Source organism: Bufo gargarizans, chromosome 6, assembly GCF_014858855.1.
Source record: "Bufo gargarizans isolate SCDJY-AF-19 chromosome 6, ASM1485885v1, whole genome shotgun sequence".
NCBI classification, from domain to species: Eukaryota; Metazoa; Chordata; class Amphibia; order Anura; family Bufonidae; genus Bufo; species Bufo gargarizans.
In genome coordinates, this window is record NC_058085.1 from 62,690,520 (window position 1) to 62,708,543 (window position 18,024).

Here is an 18,024-nt window from a genome sequence, read left to right on the forward strand (position 1 = left end):
TCACATTGCTCTATTTCATGAAGCCGCAATTAAAAAAAATAATAAAAAAATGTAATCGGCGCTCATCTGCCTTTTACATAAACCAGTGCAAAGTGACTGGGGAGGAATGATCACTACCACAGTCATTCCTCCTCCATTTAGTTGTATTGATTATTGGTAGCCCATTTCTGATTACACCGGGAGATGTGCTGCAGATAATCGGACATCTTTCATCCTGATAAAATATGCAAATCAGCCGACAAACGAGCAATTCCTTTGTTTATTGACCGATCAGCTGCACGATTATTCCGGCCAGATATAAGATATGGGCGCTCCTATGAACACTTGTTCCCAGTAATTGTCCCGACTATCGTGCTGCAGCATGGCCCCTGAAACCAAAGTTTTATACATGCCTGCTCCCTGCCGCTCCGATCCTTCACACTGCCCCCGCCGTTTACATCTGGCAGTGCATGGACATGGTCATACACCACTCCAGCCAATCCTTACGCGGTGATATGGCCACAAGCGGCATGTCACCACTGAAGCCAGTCATTGAATGGAGCCGTGCAAGTGACCATGGCTTATTGCCAGGTCTAAACGGCACGGGGACCGGAAGATGGAGGCAGCGGGGGCAGGGCAGAGGACCGAAGCGTCGTGGAGCAGGTAAGTATGAATCTTCTATTTCAGGGGCCATGCTGCAGGAAGTTGTTAACAAATCGAGAAGTGGCGACATTTCCTTCCATCCTGCCTCCTATTCATAAATCGGAGCTTTCCTCCACTGCAGAGGACGGAGCTCACTGGTTATTACCATCTCCTGCCCCCAGTTATAGGCGCCCTGCAGTAACCAGTAAGCGATTTCCCTTAGTTAACACTTTAATGACCAGGCTTGAAAAGGCTTAATGACCAGACAATTTTTTTATGATTTAGCGCGTGTGGTGGTTCAAATAGTTGTAACTATTCTTTTTGCTGGACTGCAAAAATAATTTTTGCAACAATTTTTTACGTGACACATAGGACTTTATAATTTCATTTTTAGTAATTTTATTTGGGGAAACTATAGCTCTTTATTCTTTAACTATGCAAACTGACACCAAAATAAATTATTATAATTAGTTCCCTGTTTTGTATAGGGTGTTTTTTTATTTATATAATATGTATAGTTTCACATGAATGGGGCTGTAATGGTGATGGTTTTGGTTGGTGTGGGTGTTTTTTCTTTTATGTATTTTCTTTCTTTTTTTTTAACAATTTTTAAATATATTTCTGCTACATAATGTCTTCCAAGAGGTCATAAAAAGACCTTTGGGGGACACCGACACATTTATATATATATATTTTTTGCACTTTTTCCTTTTTTAAATATTTTTTTTTTTTTAATTTGTATTTTATTATTTATTGTATTTTTTTTTATAATTGGCTTATTACTTATTACTTATTTTTTTGCCACATAATATGTCCCAAAGAGGTCATAAAAAGACTGTTGGAGGACAATGAACACGCTATTATTTTGCACTTTTTTTATTTTATTTTTTTATTTCTATTTTATTTATTTTTTCAATTTCCTTTACATTTTTTTTCTATTTCTATTTTATTTTTGTATTTATTTTTTTTAAATTTTCAAAGATTTTTTTTTAAATATATTTTTGCGACATAATATGTCTCCTATGGGGTCATAAAAAGACTGTTGGGGGACATGGAACACTCTTTTATTTAGCACTTTTTTCCTTTTTTTTGTATTTATTTATTTTTTTATAATTTTCTATTTTTATTTATTTTGCCACATAATATTTTATTTCTCTTTTCTTTTCTTTTCTTTGTATTATATTATATTTTTTATTTAGTTAAAAAAAAAATATTGATCCTTTTTATTACTATTTTTTTGTTTTAATAATTTTTTATTTATTTTTTACACTATTTTCATTGTAACTGCAGCATCCAAAGGATCCCCACAGCCTGCTAGTGGTGCTTTGAGCAGAGCTGATCAGGGTCTACTGACCCTGCAGCTCTGCACTCGTCTGCCCCTGAGACACCCAGCGATCATGTGATCGACGAGTCCACACTGCAGAGCGCTCATAGAGGAGAAGGCAGAAGCGCTGATAAAGTCGCCTTTCCCGCTCTCACTAACAGCTGGGAACCCTTTCCGCTTCTGCTACAGTACAAGAGCAGGAGCTGTCATCCATTGCTGTGCGGTGCTCCGGGCAGAAACTGATCAGCTGTGTTTCTGCCCAGCAGGACGGGGGCCGCATGCACAATGTGTGTGGGGTTGTCCCAAATGGAAAATATTCTCGGGAGAGGATTAGCCATTAGGATTTCATCCCGATCCCCTGCAGACTCGATTATTTACCTGGTCGGCAGTTTCAACATAGTGACATTTTACACAAGTCCATAAAGTTCAACATAAACTGTACAATGTTCATATAGAGAAATGCAGCAAAAGTTTTATAATCCGTACAAGATAAAAAAAACTTTGACCAGATTGTACACGTCAGTGGGGAAGCACGCGCGCCGTTACTGTATAATTAAATGCATTTATTCTGCTTCTTTATCTCCATACAGAATGTTATTAACACTTTTACACAAACTGCCAACTCTGAGCGCTGCAACTTTTTAGGAAATGTGACAGTCGGAAGAGATGTAACCGTCGAGGAGCTGCAGGAAGCCTATCATGCTGTAGTGCTGGTGAGTGCTGAGAGTCAATTAAAGGGTACTTGAAATGTTGCTGGCATTTTTTTCCTCTCCCATTAGTTTAAAGGGGTCATCCAGCCACCTCAAATAAAAAAATAAAAAAAATTATAATGCTAAAAAATTGTATTAGAAATAATACCTTGCCCATCCGCTGCTGCGCCTCTGTTCTTCTTGCTCCAGTGATGATTTGTGTGTGACCACAGCAGCCAGTCAGTCACTATAGCAGCGGCTTGTCGGCACCAGTGAGACCATTGGTAAATGGATGCAGCAGTCACGTCTGTGTCGATGAGCAGAGACCCATAGGGGACCCCAGAAGCATCTTAATTTACGGCCTTCTAAGTATTTTCTTTTTAATTAGATGGCTGAACAACACCTTTAAACCTTTAGCCGGGAGACGCATCTGACGGACCATACTATATCGGTACTATAGTCAATGGAACCATACGACACTCGAAGCCTCTGCTGCAAAGTATTAGATACTAGTGTGTCAAACATCTGAAGGGGATGAGAATGGCAGTGATATTGAGGTACTTATTAGGCCTAGTTCACACTTCAGTTATTTGGTCAGTGATTTCCATCTGTGACTGTGAGCCCAAACCAGGTGCAAGTCAAATACACATAACAGGAGCAGATGTTCCCACTATATCTTATCTCTGTGTAGACTCCAGTCCTGGAGTTGGCTCACAATCACTGATGGAAATCGCTGACCAAACTCTGATGTGTGAATAAGGCCTTTAGGGTCCATTCACACGTCCGTAAGTGTTTTGCGGATCCGCAAAATACGGACACCTGCAATGTGTGATCGCAATTTGCGGACCGCACATCACAGACACTATAATAGAAAATGCCTTTTCTGGTCCGCAATTGCGGACAAGAAAAGGACATGTTCTATTTTTTTCAGGAACGAAATTGCGGATCCTGAAAAAACGGATCCAGAAAAAACGGATGCGGATCCCGTAAATGCGGATGCGGATCCAGGAAATGTGGATTTGCATCCGTTCCAGCCCCATTGAAAGTGAATGGGTCCGCAAATTGCAGAACGAATGTGGACCCAAATTACGGACGTGTGAATGGACCATTAAAGAGGTTTTCCAGGATTGAATAATTGATGACCTATTGCTAGGATAAGCCATTAATGTTAAATTGGTGGGGGCGGAGCTGTGTAGTTCCGGCACCAGAGCTACTCCCGAACAGTTGATCGTGGTGGTGTGATGCATCAGGTCCCCGCCGATTTGATATCCTTTATTAAATGGCATCTGTCAGCAGATTTGTACCTATGACACTGGCTGACCTGTTACATGTGCGCTTGGCAGCTGAAGACAACTGTGTTGGTCCCATATTGAAATGTGCCCGCATTGCTGAGAAAAATGAAGTTGTAATATATTCATGTTAGCCTCTAGGAGCAACGGGGGCGTTGCCGATACACCTAGAGGCTCTGTTATCTCTGCAACTGCCACACCCTCTCCATTTTGATTGATAGGACCAGGCAGTGAAAAACGTCATCACACCTGGCGATTAAAGTGAAGAGGGTGCGTCAGTTGCAGAGAGAGAGAGAAGAGTCTCTAGGAGTGAAGGCAATGACCCCGTTGCTCCTAGATTCTCATTTGCATATATTAAAACATCATTTTTCTCAGCAATGCGGGCACATAGGAACATGGGATCAATACAGATGCCTTCCAAGTGCAACACATCAGCCAGTTTCTTAGGTACAAATCCCTTTAAATCCTGGAGAGCCCCTCTAACCCTTTCTCGACCGGTGCCGTAATAGTACGGCGCTGGCCGGTTCTTTAAAGATGGTGCACGCTCCTGATTGCTGCGGGCGCCATAGCCTCGGGTGGCCATCTGCTTCTTATAGCAGACTCCCACGGCTCATGTCCGCAACCGGCAGTAATGCCGATCGTGGACATTTAACCCCTCAGATGTCGTGGTCAATCCTGACTACGGCATCCCCCGTGTGGCGATCGGAGGAGCCAGAGCTTGTGTGCAGCAGCCCCTGCCATTGTGAATAACAGGAGGCTGCTGTATAGTATTTCCTATGGAGCCCTTGCCTGTAATAGGGCTCCATAGGAAAGTAGTAAAATCATCATAGACTCCAATGCAAGTGCATTGGAGTCTATGATAATAGCAATCAGATGATTGATTGTTATAGTTCAGAAGTGTGTAAAAAAAAAAAAAAAAAAAAAAAAAATTCTAATCACACCCCCTTTTCCCAAATTAAAACTAAAAAAAGTTAAATAAATACACATCATGGGTGTCGCGATGTGCGAAAATGCTCATAGTATAAAAATATATTCCCCATACGGCAAACAGCAAAACGGAAAAAAGCGTCAAAAAGGCCGATTAGCCGTTTTTGGTCGCTTCAGTTTCAACAGAAAATTACTATATTTTTCGTCCTTTAAGATGCACCTAGGTTTTAGAGGAAGACAATAAGAAAAAAAATATTTTTCATTATACCTCAAGTCAGACCACCAATCCGACCTAAGCTGACAGCTCAAATCAGACCCCCAATATTAATAAGACCCCCAATCAGACCTCAGATAAGAGCCCCATGCCTTTCATCAGCCTCCATGTCTCTCATCAGCCCCTATGCCTCTCATCACCCCCGTATCAGCCCCCATATTAGTCCTTATGCCTCTTATTAGCCCCCATTATCAGCCTTATGTTATGCCTCTCATCACCCCCATTGCCTCAGCCCTAAGCAGCCTTATGTTTTATAAAATAAAAAAACACTTACCTCTCCTGCTCCCGGCCGCCGCCGCTCCTCTCCTCCAGCACGCTTTTCTTCCTCCTGCTGTCGGCTGTGCTGTGAACTGGTGGGCACAGTGTGAGGTCACAGAGTGCCCTCATGCTGTGCGCAGCCTTCACAGCCGAGAACCAGGAAGCGGTGAGTACAGAGCCTTCACAGCTTCCTCCGGTACTAATGAGCGCTTCCATAACTTTTTGGGGGAAAAAAATGCGCTTTATGGGACGAAAAATACGGTAAATAAAAAGTGATCAAAAAGTCATACACACACCCAGAATGGTATCAATGAAAAGTTTGCCGGATTTGTACTGACCTGTAGAATAAAAGTGGTCCGTTTTATCGCACATCGAATGTCGTAAATACAAATTTTTTTTTTTTTTTTTTTTTTTTTTTTTTTTTTGCCATTTCACCCCATTAGAAAAAAAAAAATCTTGCTTCCCACTACATCATATGCAATATTAAATGGTGGCGTTGGAAAGTACAACTTACCCCGCGAAAAACAAGCCGTCACATGGCTATGTGAACAGACAAATAAAAAAAAGTTATGGGTTTTGGAAAGGCAGGGAGCACAAAATGAAAACGCAAAAAAAAGAAGGGGGTGAAAGGGTTAAAGAGGAAAGCTATTGGCTGCAACTGTTTTGGGTCCATATAATTACGTGTACCACATGTAAATGGAGAATGTTAGCCATCCTTAAGGGCCCTTTACACGGGCCGAGAATCCCACAGATAATTGCTAATGAGCGTTCATAGGCAAGCTCGTGCGCAATTACCTGGCAGTGTAAAAATAGCCGCCGATTACCCGATGAACGAGCGAAATGCATAATCCATGCGGACACAAAATTCTTCGATTGCCGTCTAAACAGCCTCTGGCTTCAGTGGTTTTGGTACATGTGATCGAGCTCTACCTGAGTAATAAATACTACCCCCCATGTACTTGCACTCTTGGTCTAGCTGAGCGTGCATGTGCTCTCAATAATGAGGGGATTAAGCCACTGCCAGGCAACTCTGGCAGCCGCTTATCTCCACTGAAGACAAATGCCCGACTATCCAATTCTGTGTCGCCCTTTACGTCTCTATGAAGCTGCTATGCCTGTGACATGACTAGACCCGGCGTTTTTGTGATTCTCTCTACGTATTGTCTCCCTCAGAGCTATGGAGCAGAAGATAAGAGGGAGCTGGAGATCCCCGGAGAGCAGCTTCAAGGGGTATATTCAGCCAGAGACTTTGTCGGCTGGTACAATGGACTTCCAGACAATAGACATGTAAGTCGTCGGCAGAGACGTACGTATCCCTGCGCGGTTTTAGTTCTTTTTATGCCTATTTAATAGAGAAAAAGATTTACAAGCATAAATGTGACCCGAGTCAGAAAGAGATTCCGATTTCTAAGTCTTGGTATCCAGGCGTTGAGGGGCGGTTGCTGGATCAAAATCTGAAGCAGAAGAAATCTGTACGTTCATTTGTTTAGTAGATTTTCGTACGGTCTGGTCCCATCTACTTTATTATTGAGAGGGTAGATGTAGGTTGTGTACCGTTATGGGGAAGATCCAAGGCCTGGAAATCTGCTCGGCCCATGAGGGGCTATTGTAAATCACTCCTAACAATACAGTAATATTCACGTAGTGGAGATCATCGGGGCCACGAAAGCCGCGCTTCGCTTCTTGACTCGTGCTCTTTTATACAGTGATACACGTTTGTCAATAGGGATGTGCTGTGTGTGCATATCCTGTGCATATGGCTGAGTGTGTGCAAGTGCGATCCCCGCGGCAGTGGCCCCTGAGGGCAGCTCATGGGGACTGAATTTTCACACAGTTGACTTTCTCACAAAAAGCGTCAGTAACGCAAGGCTACATTCACACGGGCTGTTTTTAGAACCATTGCAGTCTATGGGGCTATTCACGTAGCGGCCTTCAAAAAAATTGAGAAAACTGTTCACTTAAAGGGATTTTCCAGCAAAAAATAAATAAAAATCTCCTTAAAGGGGATTTTCATTAATAATAATTAAATTTCATCTAATGTCTTCCTTTCGTTAATAATCATACTTACCTGCTCCACGCTGCCTGTGTCCATGTATCCCACCCCAGACATCCGGCATTGCATGGACATTTTTTTAACGTGCTCCATTGCAGCCAATGATTGGCTTAAGCAGGGATGTGGCCACAAGCAGCACGTTACTACTGAAGCCAGTCATTGGCTGCAGTGGAGCATGTAACCATGCATCGCTGGATTCAAACACTGGACACAGCAGAGGACCAGCGCGGTGTGGAACAGGTGAATATGAATCTTCTGTTTCAGGAGGCGGGTTACGAGCACTAGATCAAATGTAATTATTACTGGAAAAGCCCTTTAAATGTAACAAGCAAGTTTTCCACAATGCCCCGATCTTTGGATATGCCCTCCGGTCCCAGGTCCTGACACCCCCCCAAGCCAGAATGGAGCAGTAGGGAGCAGTTAAGTATAGATTTCTTCACAGGTACGGCCGGGGGAGGAGGAATAAAAAAATATATATAATAATAATCCTGGACAGCCCTACGTCATTATAGGGAAGCATTGAACACTGTGCCTGATCTGTAGTATGGTCTAGAGCAGGAGGAGCTGAGCAGATTTATATACAGTTTTGTTAGAAAGGATTCGGGATACCTCTTCATTTATTGATGTAAAACTGCACATTTTGGCTTAGGAGTCCAGTAGGCTGTCCCATCAGTGATTGACAGCTATCGCTGTATCTCATTAGGATAGCCCATTAGACTACCAAGCCAAAATTTGCTGTTTTACATCAATAAATGAAGAGGTATCCCAAATCTTTTCCCACAAAACTGTACAAAATCTGCTCAGCTCCTCCTGCTCTAGAACATGACGTCCTCAGATAAGTGATGTTCTCTATGTTATAGTTGTCCCCAGATCTGAGCAGCGAGACGGCTGTCATCTTAGGACAAGGAAATGTTGCACTGGACATTGCAAGAATGCTGCTTTCCCCTCTTGAACTGTTAAAGGTGAGTGAACACTTAAAAGGGTTGTTTCACTTCAGCAAATGGCGTTTGTCATGTAGAGAAAGTTAATACAAGGCACTTACTAATATATTGTGTTTGTCCATATTGCCTCCTTTGCTGGCTGGATTCATTTTTCTATCACATTATACACTGCTCGTTTCCAGGGAGTACAGGCGACTGCTGCAGCGCAGATACGAGATGGGAGCTGCTCCGCATACATGCCTATGGGCGCTCCCATGGTCTCGCCCACCAGAGAGGCCGGTGCTTTTTTCCTATACTGTGTAAGCATGACCACCTCTGTTGGATTCCATGGTAGTTGTAATCCCTGGAAACGATTAGTGTACAATGTGATGGAAAAATAAATCCAGCCAAAAAAGGAGGCAATATGGACAATCACAATACATTAGTAAGTGCCTTGTATTAAAGGAGTTATCCCATGACCTAAAAAATGAAAATCATAATCTAGTACATGACAACCTCTTTCTAACAAAACTAGTACCAGCCCTGTACCTCACATGGATCCAGAGATCACCATATTCATTGCGCTGCTAGATTTATATCAAGCTGACGGCTCAAGGGGAGTGTCTTTTCTGCTGCAGCTCAGGAGGTGTGTCCATGCTCTCCCTATCACAGCTCAGGGGGCGTGTCCATGATCTCCCTATCACAGCTCAGGAGGCAGTTGAAGGATGAAACTGAGCATGTGCGGCCTTCTCAGTGAGCAGGACAAAGAAATAAGGAAAAGAACAAAAGAACAAACAGCAGGTGGTGCTATCCAGATACATTTTATTGAATAACTCAGTGGCTATGCTAAATTTCTAGTTACTTGCCATTACAAAATAATTCAAATCCAAGTGCTGGTTTGAAAACTATAGAAACATTTTCGTGGACAACCCCTTTAACTGTCTACATGACAAATGCCATTTGCTGAGGTGAGACAACCCCTATAAAGGAGTAATTTAACATTAGAAAAACATGGCTGCTTTCTTCCAGAAACAGCACCACAGGTTGTGTAAGGTATTGCAGCTCAACTACTTTAACTTTAGTGAAGCTCCATGGACAGGTTCGGCACTATTTCTACAGGAGAGCAACCATGTTTTTCTAACCCTGGATAACTCCTTTAAGTTTGTCGTTTCTACTCCTCCATCTAGTGAGATGCCTTAAACACTGTCTTTTTTACAGAAAACCGACATCGCACAACCTGCTCTTGAAGCCTTATCCCAAAGTCGCGTCAAGAAAGTCTGGCTGATTGGACGTCGTGGACCTCTGCAGGTGGCATTCACCATAAAGGTGCATTTTCAGTTTAGATATTCGTTTTTATATAGCAACAGTAAATCTGCACAATTTCTAGTCATTAACCCCGGCCCTGTCCATGGGGTCCACAGTCTAATTTTCATACCACACATGTGATACCCAATTTCATCCAGTAAACCTCTTAAAGAGGACTTATCACCTCTCTTGACATGTCTGTTTTAGTAACTACTTGCATTACCCCTGGTAATAATTTTGGAGCATCTATGTTGTGCCACTCATTTATTATTCCTGCTAGAAGTAATGAATGAATTACTAGCAGTTTGCAGTGAAGATCCAGATGGGTGTTACCAGTTGGGGGTGTTTGCACAGTCTGACACTATCCAATCAGTGCTGCCAGTGTCAGACTCTGCAGGGACACAACCGACTGGTAACCCCCAGCGGGACCTTCATTGCAAACTGCTAGTAATTTATTCATTACTTCTAGCAGGAATAATATAGAAATTGTACAAAATACAGTCATAAGAATAAATATTCCAGATTTATTATTAACAGGGAGATGCAAGCAGTTGCTAAAACAGACATGTCGGCAGAGGCTCAGGCCCTCTTTAAGCAGGCCATACCCTTGAGATAACCGTCTCTCCTCATCCCCCATGCACACACATTACTCTTGATCCTCCATTCCAATACATACTTGGCAGAGCATGCATGTAACAAATAGGGAAAAGGGATAGGTGTCAGACACCTCTGGCGGATGGCTTATCTCCCTGAGAACAAAAGGATCAGTCAGGCATGTTTAAATTCAACATACCTAACCTTTCTATCTCCTGAATCTGCTGTCAGGGGAGAGTCAGGAGGCCCCAATGTACATTAGATGGTCAGGAGATCATGCTGAAATCAGCAGGTTCGGACAGCCAAACGTCTGTGTATGGCTAGCTTTAGAATATGCACGCCAGTAAAATTCAAGTTTCTAATCATTCATTAATTATAATTTGTGCCCTATGCTATAAAATGGGTATTCCGGTTGTTAGAAGTTATCTCCTATCCATAGGATAGGGGATAACTATTAGATCGGTGGGGGTCCTAACGCTGGGACCCCCATCGATCACAAGAACTAAGGCCCCATACCCCCTACAGCCCCCCTGGTGTCACTATGGACATAGTCTGGGATTAATTAAGGTCCTCAGGCCGTCTCTTATACACCCTAAAAATGGTACATGTGGAAATTGCAAGTTGGCCTGCAAAAACAAGGCTCAATGTTGCCACAATGATGGGGGGAAAAAAATCTGTCCTGTTTTCTAATACAGTCTGCCTACACACTGTTAATACATTGCATAATAGAGCAATTTGCAGAAAGCTCCACCTAGTGGTGGCTGCTGGCAGCCCAGATGTTATGTTTTTGCTCTATGTCTATCCAGAGGATTTGGAGCTGTGTGTCAGAAAAAAAGGACCTCTCACCACCATAACGATATACTAACAAATTAATCAGAGCAGACAATTGGTCCTAAAAACAGCCTGGTTTTAAGGTGGAGATTTGTGTTTTATCTATAGTTGCCTATTTTTTTTATTTATTTTTTTAATTAAGGAATTACGAGAGATGATTAACCTGCCAGGAACTCGTACGATCAATGACCCTTCTGATTTCCAAGGCCTTGGGGACATTTTAAAAGGTGAAGTAGTTTGTTGATCTAATATTACTCTAGAACCACAAACATTTACGGGGGAAATTAGCATTCATCCCACGCCAGTTTTCTGGAGTAAAAAAAAACAGCAAATCTTGTGATTTAGGCACCAGTGGCTTTTCTACACTGCCTTCACCACTTTCCCAAGAAGGTGATATGATGAGGACAAGGCCAGCGGGCTCATCATAGTTATCTATCACTGGATGCACACTCTCCCCGGTCAAGCAAGCCCGCTGCCTTGGAGTGACCTTGGATTCTGCCCTCTCCTTCCGACCACACATCCAAGCCCTTTCCACCACCTGCCGCCTCCAACTCAAAAAAACATCTCCCGCATCCATGCTTTCCTTAACTTTGAATCTGCGAAAATGCTTGTACATGCCCTCATCATCTCCCGCCTAGATTACTTCAACATGCTCCTCCGTGGCCTTCCATCTAGCACTCCCGCACCCCTCCAATCTATCCTCAACTCTGCTGCCTGACTAATACACCTCTCACCCTGTTACTCCTCTACCTCTCTCCTCTACCAATCCTTCACTGGCTTCCCATTGCCCAGCGAATTCAGTTCAAAATACTAACAAATACATACAAGGCCATCCACAACCTGTCCCCTCCCTACATCTCTGAGCTACTTTCCCGATACACCCCCACACGCACTCTCCGATCCTCACAAGACCTCCTTCTCTCCTCTCCTCTTATTGCCTCTTCCCACAATCGCCTTCAAGATTTCTCCCGTGCATCCCCCACCCTCTGGAACTCGCTACCCCAACATATCAGACTCTCACCTACAGTGGAATCCTTCAAAAGAAACCTGAAAAGCCACCTCTTCAGACAAGCCTACAACCAGTGACCCGGCTGCCTCTACACCGCCATGACCAACTTCACCCGCACCTACTGTGTCCTTCTCCCATACCATGTAGATTGTAAGCCTCACGGGCAGGGCCCTCTCTCCTTCTGTACCAGTCTGTAGCTCGTCTTGTTTGATTAGTGCAATTCTCTGTATTATGTATGTATATCCCTTCTCATATGTACAGTGCTATGGAAGGAATGGCGCTTTAATAATTCATAATAATAATAATAATAATCTTCTTTTACTCAAGCTCGAAAATTTCACTTTAGGCGCTCAGGCTGCCAGAGGGTGCACCTAATTTATGACAAGGTGTGCACGCCGTCATAAACTAGGTGCATCATTCAGCAGAGAAAGGAATATCATAGACCGGCATAAAATGCTGGTCTATGATAAATCCCCCCTCAGGGTACAGCCAGACAGGGCTGTCTGAGATATGGCAGCCGTGTGGATGAGATTAGGTCATTAGAAGCAGATTGGCTAGTTTTCGTTCGTAATGACTGGATTTCACAGGTTGCACCCCCACTGATCAGATAGTTTAACAAACTTTAGACAAACTTTCTCCAGAACTTTCTTTTTTAATTCATTTTTTTTCCTCCATAATTCTCCTCAGACCTCCCTAGGCCAAGGAAACGACTTACAGAACTGCTGGTAAAGTCAGCACTGGAGACGCCTGGAGATAAAGAGGCCGCTCGTAGGGCTCAGTGTAGCAGAGAATGGGGTCTGCGTTTCTTCCGCAGCCCGGTCGCCGTGCTTCCCAGTGAAGATGGAAAAAGAGCCGCAGGGATCCGGCTATCGGTCACTCGACTTGAGGTATGAAAATGACGTTCGCAGTGTAATCAGAAAGCTGTATTTGTTGCCTTCCATGATGGTAGGTCATCTTTCCTCTTTTTCAGGGATCTGGGGAGAGTACAGTGGCTGTTCCTACAGGAGAAACAGAAGATGTATCTTGTGGCCTTATTTTCAGCAGCATTGGGTATAGAAGTGTCCCTATCTCTCCAGGTGTGCCTTTCCTTCCCAAGCAGGGCATCATTCCAAATAATTTGGGAAGGGTGCACGGGGAGCCAGGTCAGTATTCATAACTTCTCAATACTTCCATTATGAAACATGGCTGCAGCCGCTCTGGAAATTTACATGGACTTTATTAGCAGGACTGTACTGCAGCGGCTGGGTGAAAAGGGGTCCCACAGGTGTCATCACAACTACAATGACAGACAGTTTTGACACAGCACAGGCTTTGATGGAGGACATGAAGTCGGGGGCATTGAAGTTGTCAGATTCTCGAGCAGGAGCCTCAGCAGTTCGAGAGCTTCTTCTTCTCAGAGGTGGGTTTTGCTTTACAATAGAGAGCTTATGTATGACTTCTCTCACAATACTTTTTTGTCTGATATCTTCCAAATGATTCTTGTCGTACATTTTCTTGATATTTTTTGCTTGCAAACCTTAAAGGAGATGTCCCATCTGGGACACTTATGGCATATTTCCTCTCCTATCTCAAAAGCTGGACCCTGTCATCAGTGGGGAGCACATTGCTTTCTCTATTCACTGCTATGGGACTTTCAAATATGGCCTAGCACTGTCTTTGCTTCAGTATTTTTGAAAGTCCCATAGCAGTGAATGGAAAGTTGGCTGCGCATGTGTGGAATGCTGTGCATTCACGCCGGGGCCCCATTCTTGAGATAGGAACTGGTTTCAGAGGTGGGTGGATATGTACAGCATATCCTATCCATGTGCTGTACATGTCCAGATAGGACAACCCCTTTAAGAATTGTATTTTATTTTCCATCACAGGAGTTCAAACTGTCTCCTTCTCAGACTGGGAAAAGATAGATGCGATGGAGACAGATCAAGGTGAGAAGGTGGGAAAACCTCGAGAAAAGATTTTAGACACAGAAGAGATGCTGCGGTTGGTTTCTCGATGATGAATTTTCGTGCATTAGACTTCACAGTCTCGGACTTGCAGAAAAGGAGATCAGTGACGTATACATACAATTACCTCACATCCCCTATATTTTTGTAAATAGTTTTTTTAGTTATTAAATGTATATTAAAATATTTTATTATACTGCTATTTAATTTAAAAAAAATCTTCTTGCCGGCTCCTGTGTATGTGGTGAAAAGCAGAGGAATCAGAATTGTGTGCCTGCATTTGCTTCTCTACAGGAGGATACCCTCTAAGTCATTATCCAGCCATTAAAGGGTAACTGACTTTTGACAAAGAAAACCCTGTGACGTGACAGAAGTTTTGATTGGTGGGGGTCTGGGTCCTGAGAGCCCCACAGTCTCTAAAATGAAGGGGGATATGCTCTCTGCTGAGCACTTCAGCGCTGGTTGTTTAGAACAGCTAAACGGGCGTGTGGGGTGTAGGACGCCCACCGATCAGATATTGCTGGCCTATCCTGAGAATAGGCAATCAGTATTGCACTGACGAGCAAAAGGGTAACAGTGTTTTGAACTTTTGACTTTCAGGCTCCATATCTCACCATCCACTACAGCTTTGAACGTGAGACTACCAGCATTTTATAGACAATCATCTCGGCTATCTCATACATAAATTAGAATTGCAGCTATTTAGCCTGTGATTAGTTATGCAGATTCTTGTCATGTACCTGCATTGTTACTGATTTGTCCTGGTGGTGGAACAATCTTTTTCTTCTTGAATACTACAAATTACATCCTGTTCTCACATTCCCTAATAGCTCAGTGTGTTATTAGGTTGATTCCCAAGTGAAAGGTCACTGGCTCGATTCCAGGAGCAGCCATGAAGAAACTTTCCCAAGAAAAGAGAAATGGCATCATTCAGCTCATTGATAGCGGTATCTCAGCCAAGAAAATTGCCAAACTGCATTGTGAGTGCCATGACAGGTGGAAGAATACGAAAATGAAGTCCGTCCATCCATTCCAAAGCCAAGAGGTGGACGTCCAGGCAAAATATTGGAGTCAACAAATCAGCTCATCTCAAGGTCTATCAGTTCTGGAGCGACAAACAGATAGTGAGATCACGGACAATCATGCAAGCAAAGGTGAAGAAGCCTCGACTTCAATATAGTCTTAAGAAGCGTTGGCTCTACTGAAGATTGGAATGATGAGATGAAAGTCTGGGCTCTGATGAGTGCAAATTAGTCTGAAAGAAGCAAAAGGGAAAAGGTGACTAACAGATCGAGAAATTGAAGGAACTGTCAAGTTTGGTGGAGGAAGCCTGATGAGATGGGGTTGTTTCACAGCCAAAGGCATTGGATACTTGACCAGGATCGATTTTGGTCTCAATGCTGACCTATATGTAAGTATCCTACAAGACGAGTTACTTCGTACATTCGAGTACTATGGGTATAAAAAGGACGACATGGTGTTCCAGCAGGACAACGAAAAAGCTGTATTTGTACCCAAGTGAATCGACCAGTGTGCATCAACATTGTGAATGTGTAGAAGAGACCCGGGAACAGATTTTGGTCGAGACATGCTTGAATCTGATCGTCAGCATGCCCAGAAGGATTCAGGCAGTGTTGAAAGCCAAAGGTGGATTTACTAAATACTAACAAAATATCACAAATTTAGAATTTTAGGAGCAAAACAGTAACCATGCAGTTAAATGACAAGAATCTACATAACTAATGATATGCTAATAGTTGCAAGTCCAATCTATGTATGAAATAGCCAAGAATATGATCTGTACGAGTGTATTACTGTAGTGCAGCGGCGGGATGAAGCGCACGGCGTCATAGCAACCAGTCAGCAGGAATCCAGGTTGGGATGCCACGGCCGTGTGCATTCGGCCTTACAGTAAGGTCAGTGGAGTAAAAGTTGCATGAGACCTGTGACACAAAATCCATTGAGTCTAGATTTTTGGCGACTGGTGTGTTGCATCATGTCGTTCTGCAACTCCATTGACAATCATTATGTGCAATGTCGCAGTGTAGCCATAACCTTAAAGTTATTGGGACTAAGAAAAAAGTGGAACATATTTTTATTGTGCGAAAGTAGTAAAACTATAAAATACAAAGCTATACAATTTGGTGTCGCCATAATCGTATCAGCCTGCAGAATAAACATGTAATTTATAGCACACAATGAACACCGTAAAAAAAATAATTGAGGAATAGTTTTTTCTAGTTAATGTCATTGGGGGACACAGCACCATGAGTATACGCCCAGCTACCATTAGGCAGCGACACCTTAGCCAACCTTTTTTATATCTATAATAAATCCGGCTGGCTCACAGTATTTTTGCATACACAAAATTTATTATCCTAATAAAAATATCATTAAAATGTTGAAACATAACCTTATTCCATCTCAGCATATATACATATAGATAAATATAATGCGGAGCTCACGCATACATCTATATAACTGGAGTACTCCAATAAATGTGACCCTCTTTGCTTTAAAATATTATCAATTACACCATTTAAAATCGCAACAAGGACATTCCTTCGAACCATCGAGGTTCCAACTACTGGTAAAATCGCACAAAGTTATACGATTATTTTTAGTAGTCAAATTTTTACAGATAGGTGAAAATTGATAATATTTGAAAGCAAAGAGGTCACATTTATTGGAGTACTCCAGTTATATAGATGTATGCGTGAGCTCCGCATTATATTTATCTATATGTATATATGCTGATGTGGAATAAGGTTATGTTTCAACATTTTAAAAAAAAATTGATAATTTTTTGAGGATAATAAATTTTGTGTATGCAAAAATACTGTGAGCCAGCCGGATTTATTATTGATTTATTTCTCCTTAATCAGCTGGTAACTGATAGGCTGGGCTCCAGTAGTTTGCTGGTAGAGCTTCTCTAGAATTTATTTATTACTTTTTTATATCTAGTGTCGCCTACTAGTGGTAGCTGGGCGTATACCCATGGTGCTGTGTCCCCAATGAATTTAATGAGAAACTGATTTTACGGTCAGTACAAAAATCCAATTATTTTAACACAGAGTTCAGGTCTTCAGGTCTATGGACATAAAAAAAACTGTGGCTGTCCAAAGGCAGAGATGAAAGTCATAAAGGCCAAAACTGGTTGTGTCGGTAAGGGGTAAAATTAAAAGCCATTTGAACACTAGCTTGGACTCCATAGGAGCTGAGTAAATGCATTTTCAATACACCTAATAGTGGCTGCCAGCTAGAATCTTTGTGTGGATTGTCTTTATCCATTTTTTTTTTTTTTCCTGTGGATTTAGAGTTTGAGGATTCTTATAGGCCAGACAATGCTCCTCTGAAATTCTGGGAAGAAGGTATGCAAATCAGCCCTTAGCAAGATCTACATCTTCTAATGCCACCAGACGTAAGGTAGCCTATAAGTCTCCTCACTCCGATTTAGTCGCTCTTCATAAGGAAATAAAGTATCCCCCAAATATAGACCTAGGCCTCTCGCCCCTTTAAGAGAGTATTAACTGCTCTCAACTGATGAAGGGCAAGCACCCTGAATCAGCCATCTGCAGATGAGGTGCTGGTTTGGTAATTATTATAGTCCTCTTTCAAGGCCTGTTTAAAAGGTTAAACATTGACTTATACAGGGTTAGCTGCCTTACAAATGGTGGCATCAGAGGCAGAACTTGTTAACAACTGATCTGCATACCTTCTTACCAGAATTCCAGAGGAGCATTGCCTGGCCTATAAAAATCCTCACGTGGATCAGTCGTTCTCCATAAGAAGATATAGTATCCTCAATGGATGAATTGTAGAAACCAGAGGAGGTGTGGGAGGGAAGAGGATTGAGGATGCTTGGAGAATGGGAGATAATTTCATGCCGGATATTTTAGATTTTTCTTTAAAGTAGGTGGCCAGATCTTCAGCACAGAGGGCAGTGATGGACATCTGCACTTTAGGACTGAGGAAAAGAGTGAAAAG

At 42.5% G+C, this 18,024-nt stretch overlaps 1 protein-coding gene across 2 annotated transcripts in view; it reads left to right on the forward strand.

The window, feature by feature from the left end:
• Positions 1 to 14,244, forward strand: part of FDXR (ferredoxin reductase) — a 30,052-nt gene extending 15,808 nt beyond the window's left edge. Inside the window, exons 4-12 of one of the 2 annotated variants that reach the window (XM_044298267.1) lie at positions 2,536 to 2,658; positions 6,556 to 6,669; positions 8,296 to 8,397; positions 9,574 to 9,681; positions 11,228 to 11,312; positions 12,782 to 12,981; positions 13,065 to 13,236; positions 13,317 to 13,493; positions 13,960 to 14,244. In XM_044298267.1, the coding sequence (XP_044154202.1) occupies positions 2,536 to 2,658; positions 6,556 to 6,669; positions 8,296 to 8,397; positions 9,574 to 9,681; positions 11,228 to 11,312; positions 12,782 to 12,981; positions 13,065 to 13,236; positions 13,317 to 13,493; positions 13,960 to 14,090 (1,212 nt within the window). In that variant the 3' untranslated portion in view covers positions 14,091 to 14,244. The remainder of the gene's footprint in view (positions 1 to 2,535; positions 2,659 to 6,555; positions 6,670 to 8,295; positions 8,398 to 9,573; positions 9,682 to 11,227; positions 11,313 to 12,781; positions 12,982 to 13,064; positions 13,237 to 13,316; positions 13,494 to 13,959) is intronic. The other variant, XM_044298268.1, reaches the window with a different exon arrangement.
• Positions 14,245 to 18,024: the final 3,780 nt, after the last annotated feature.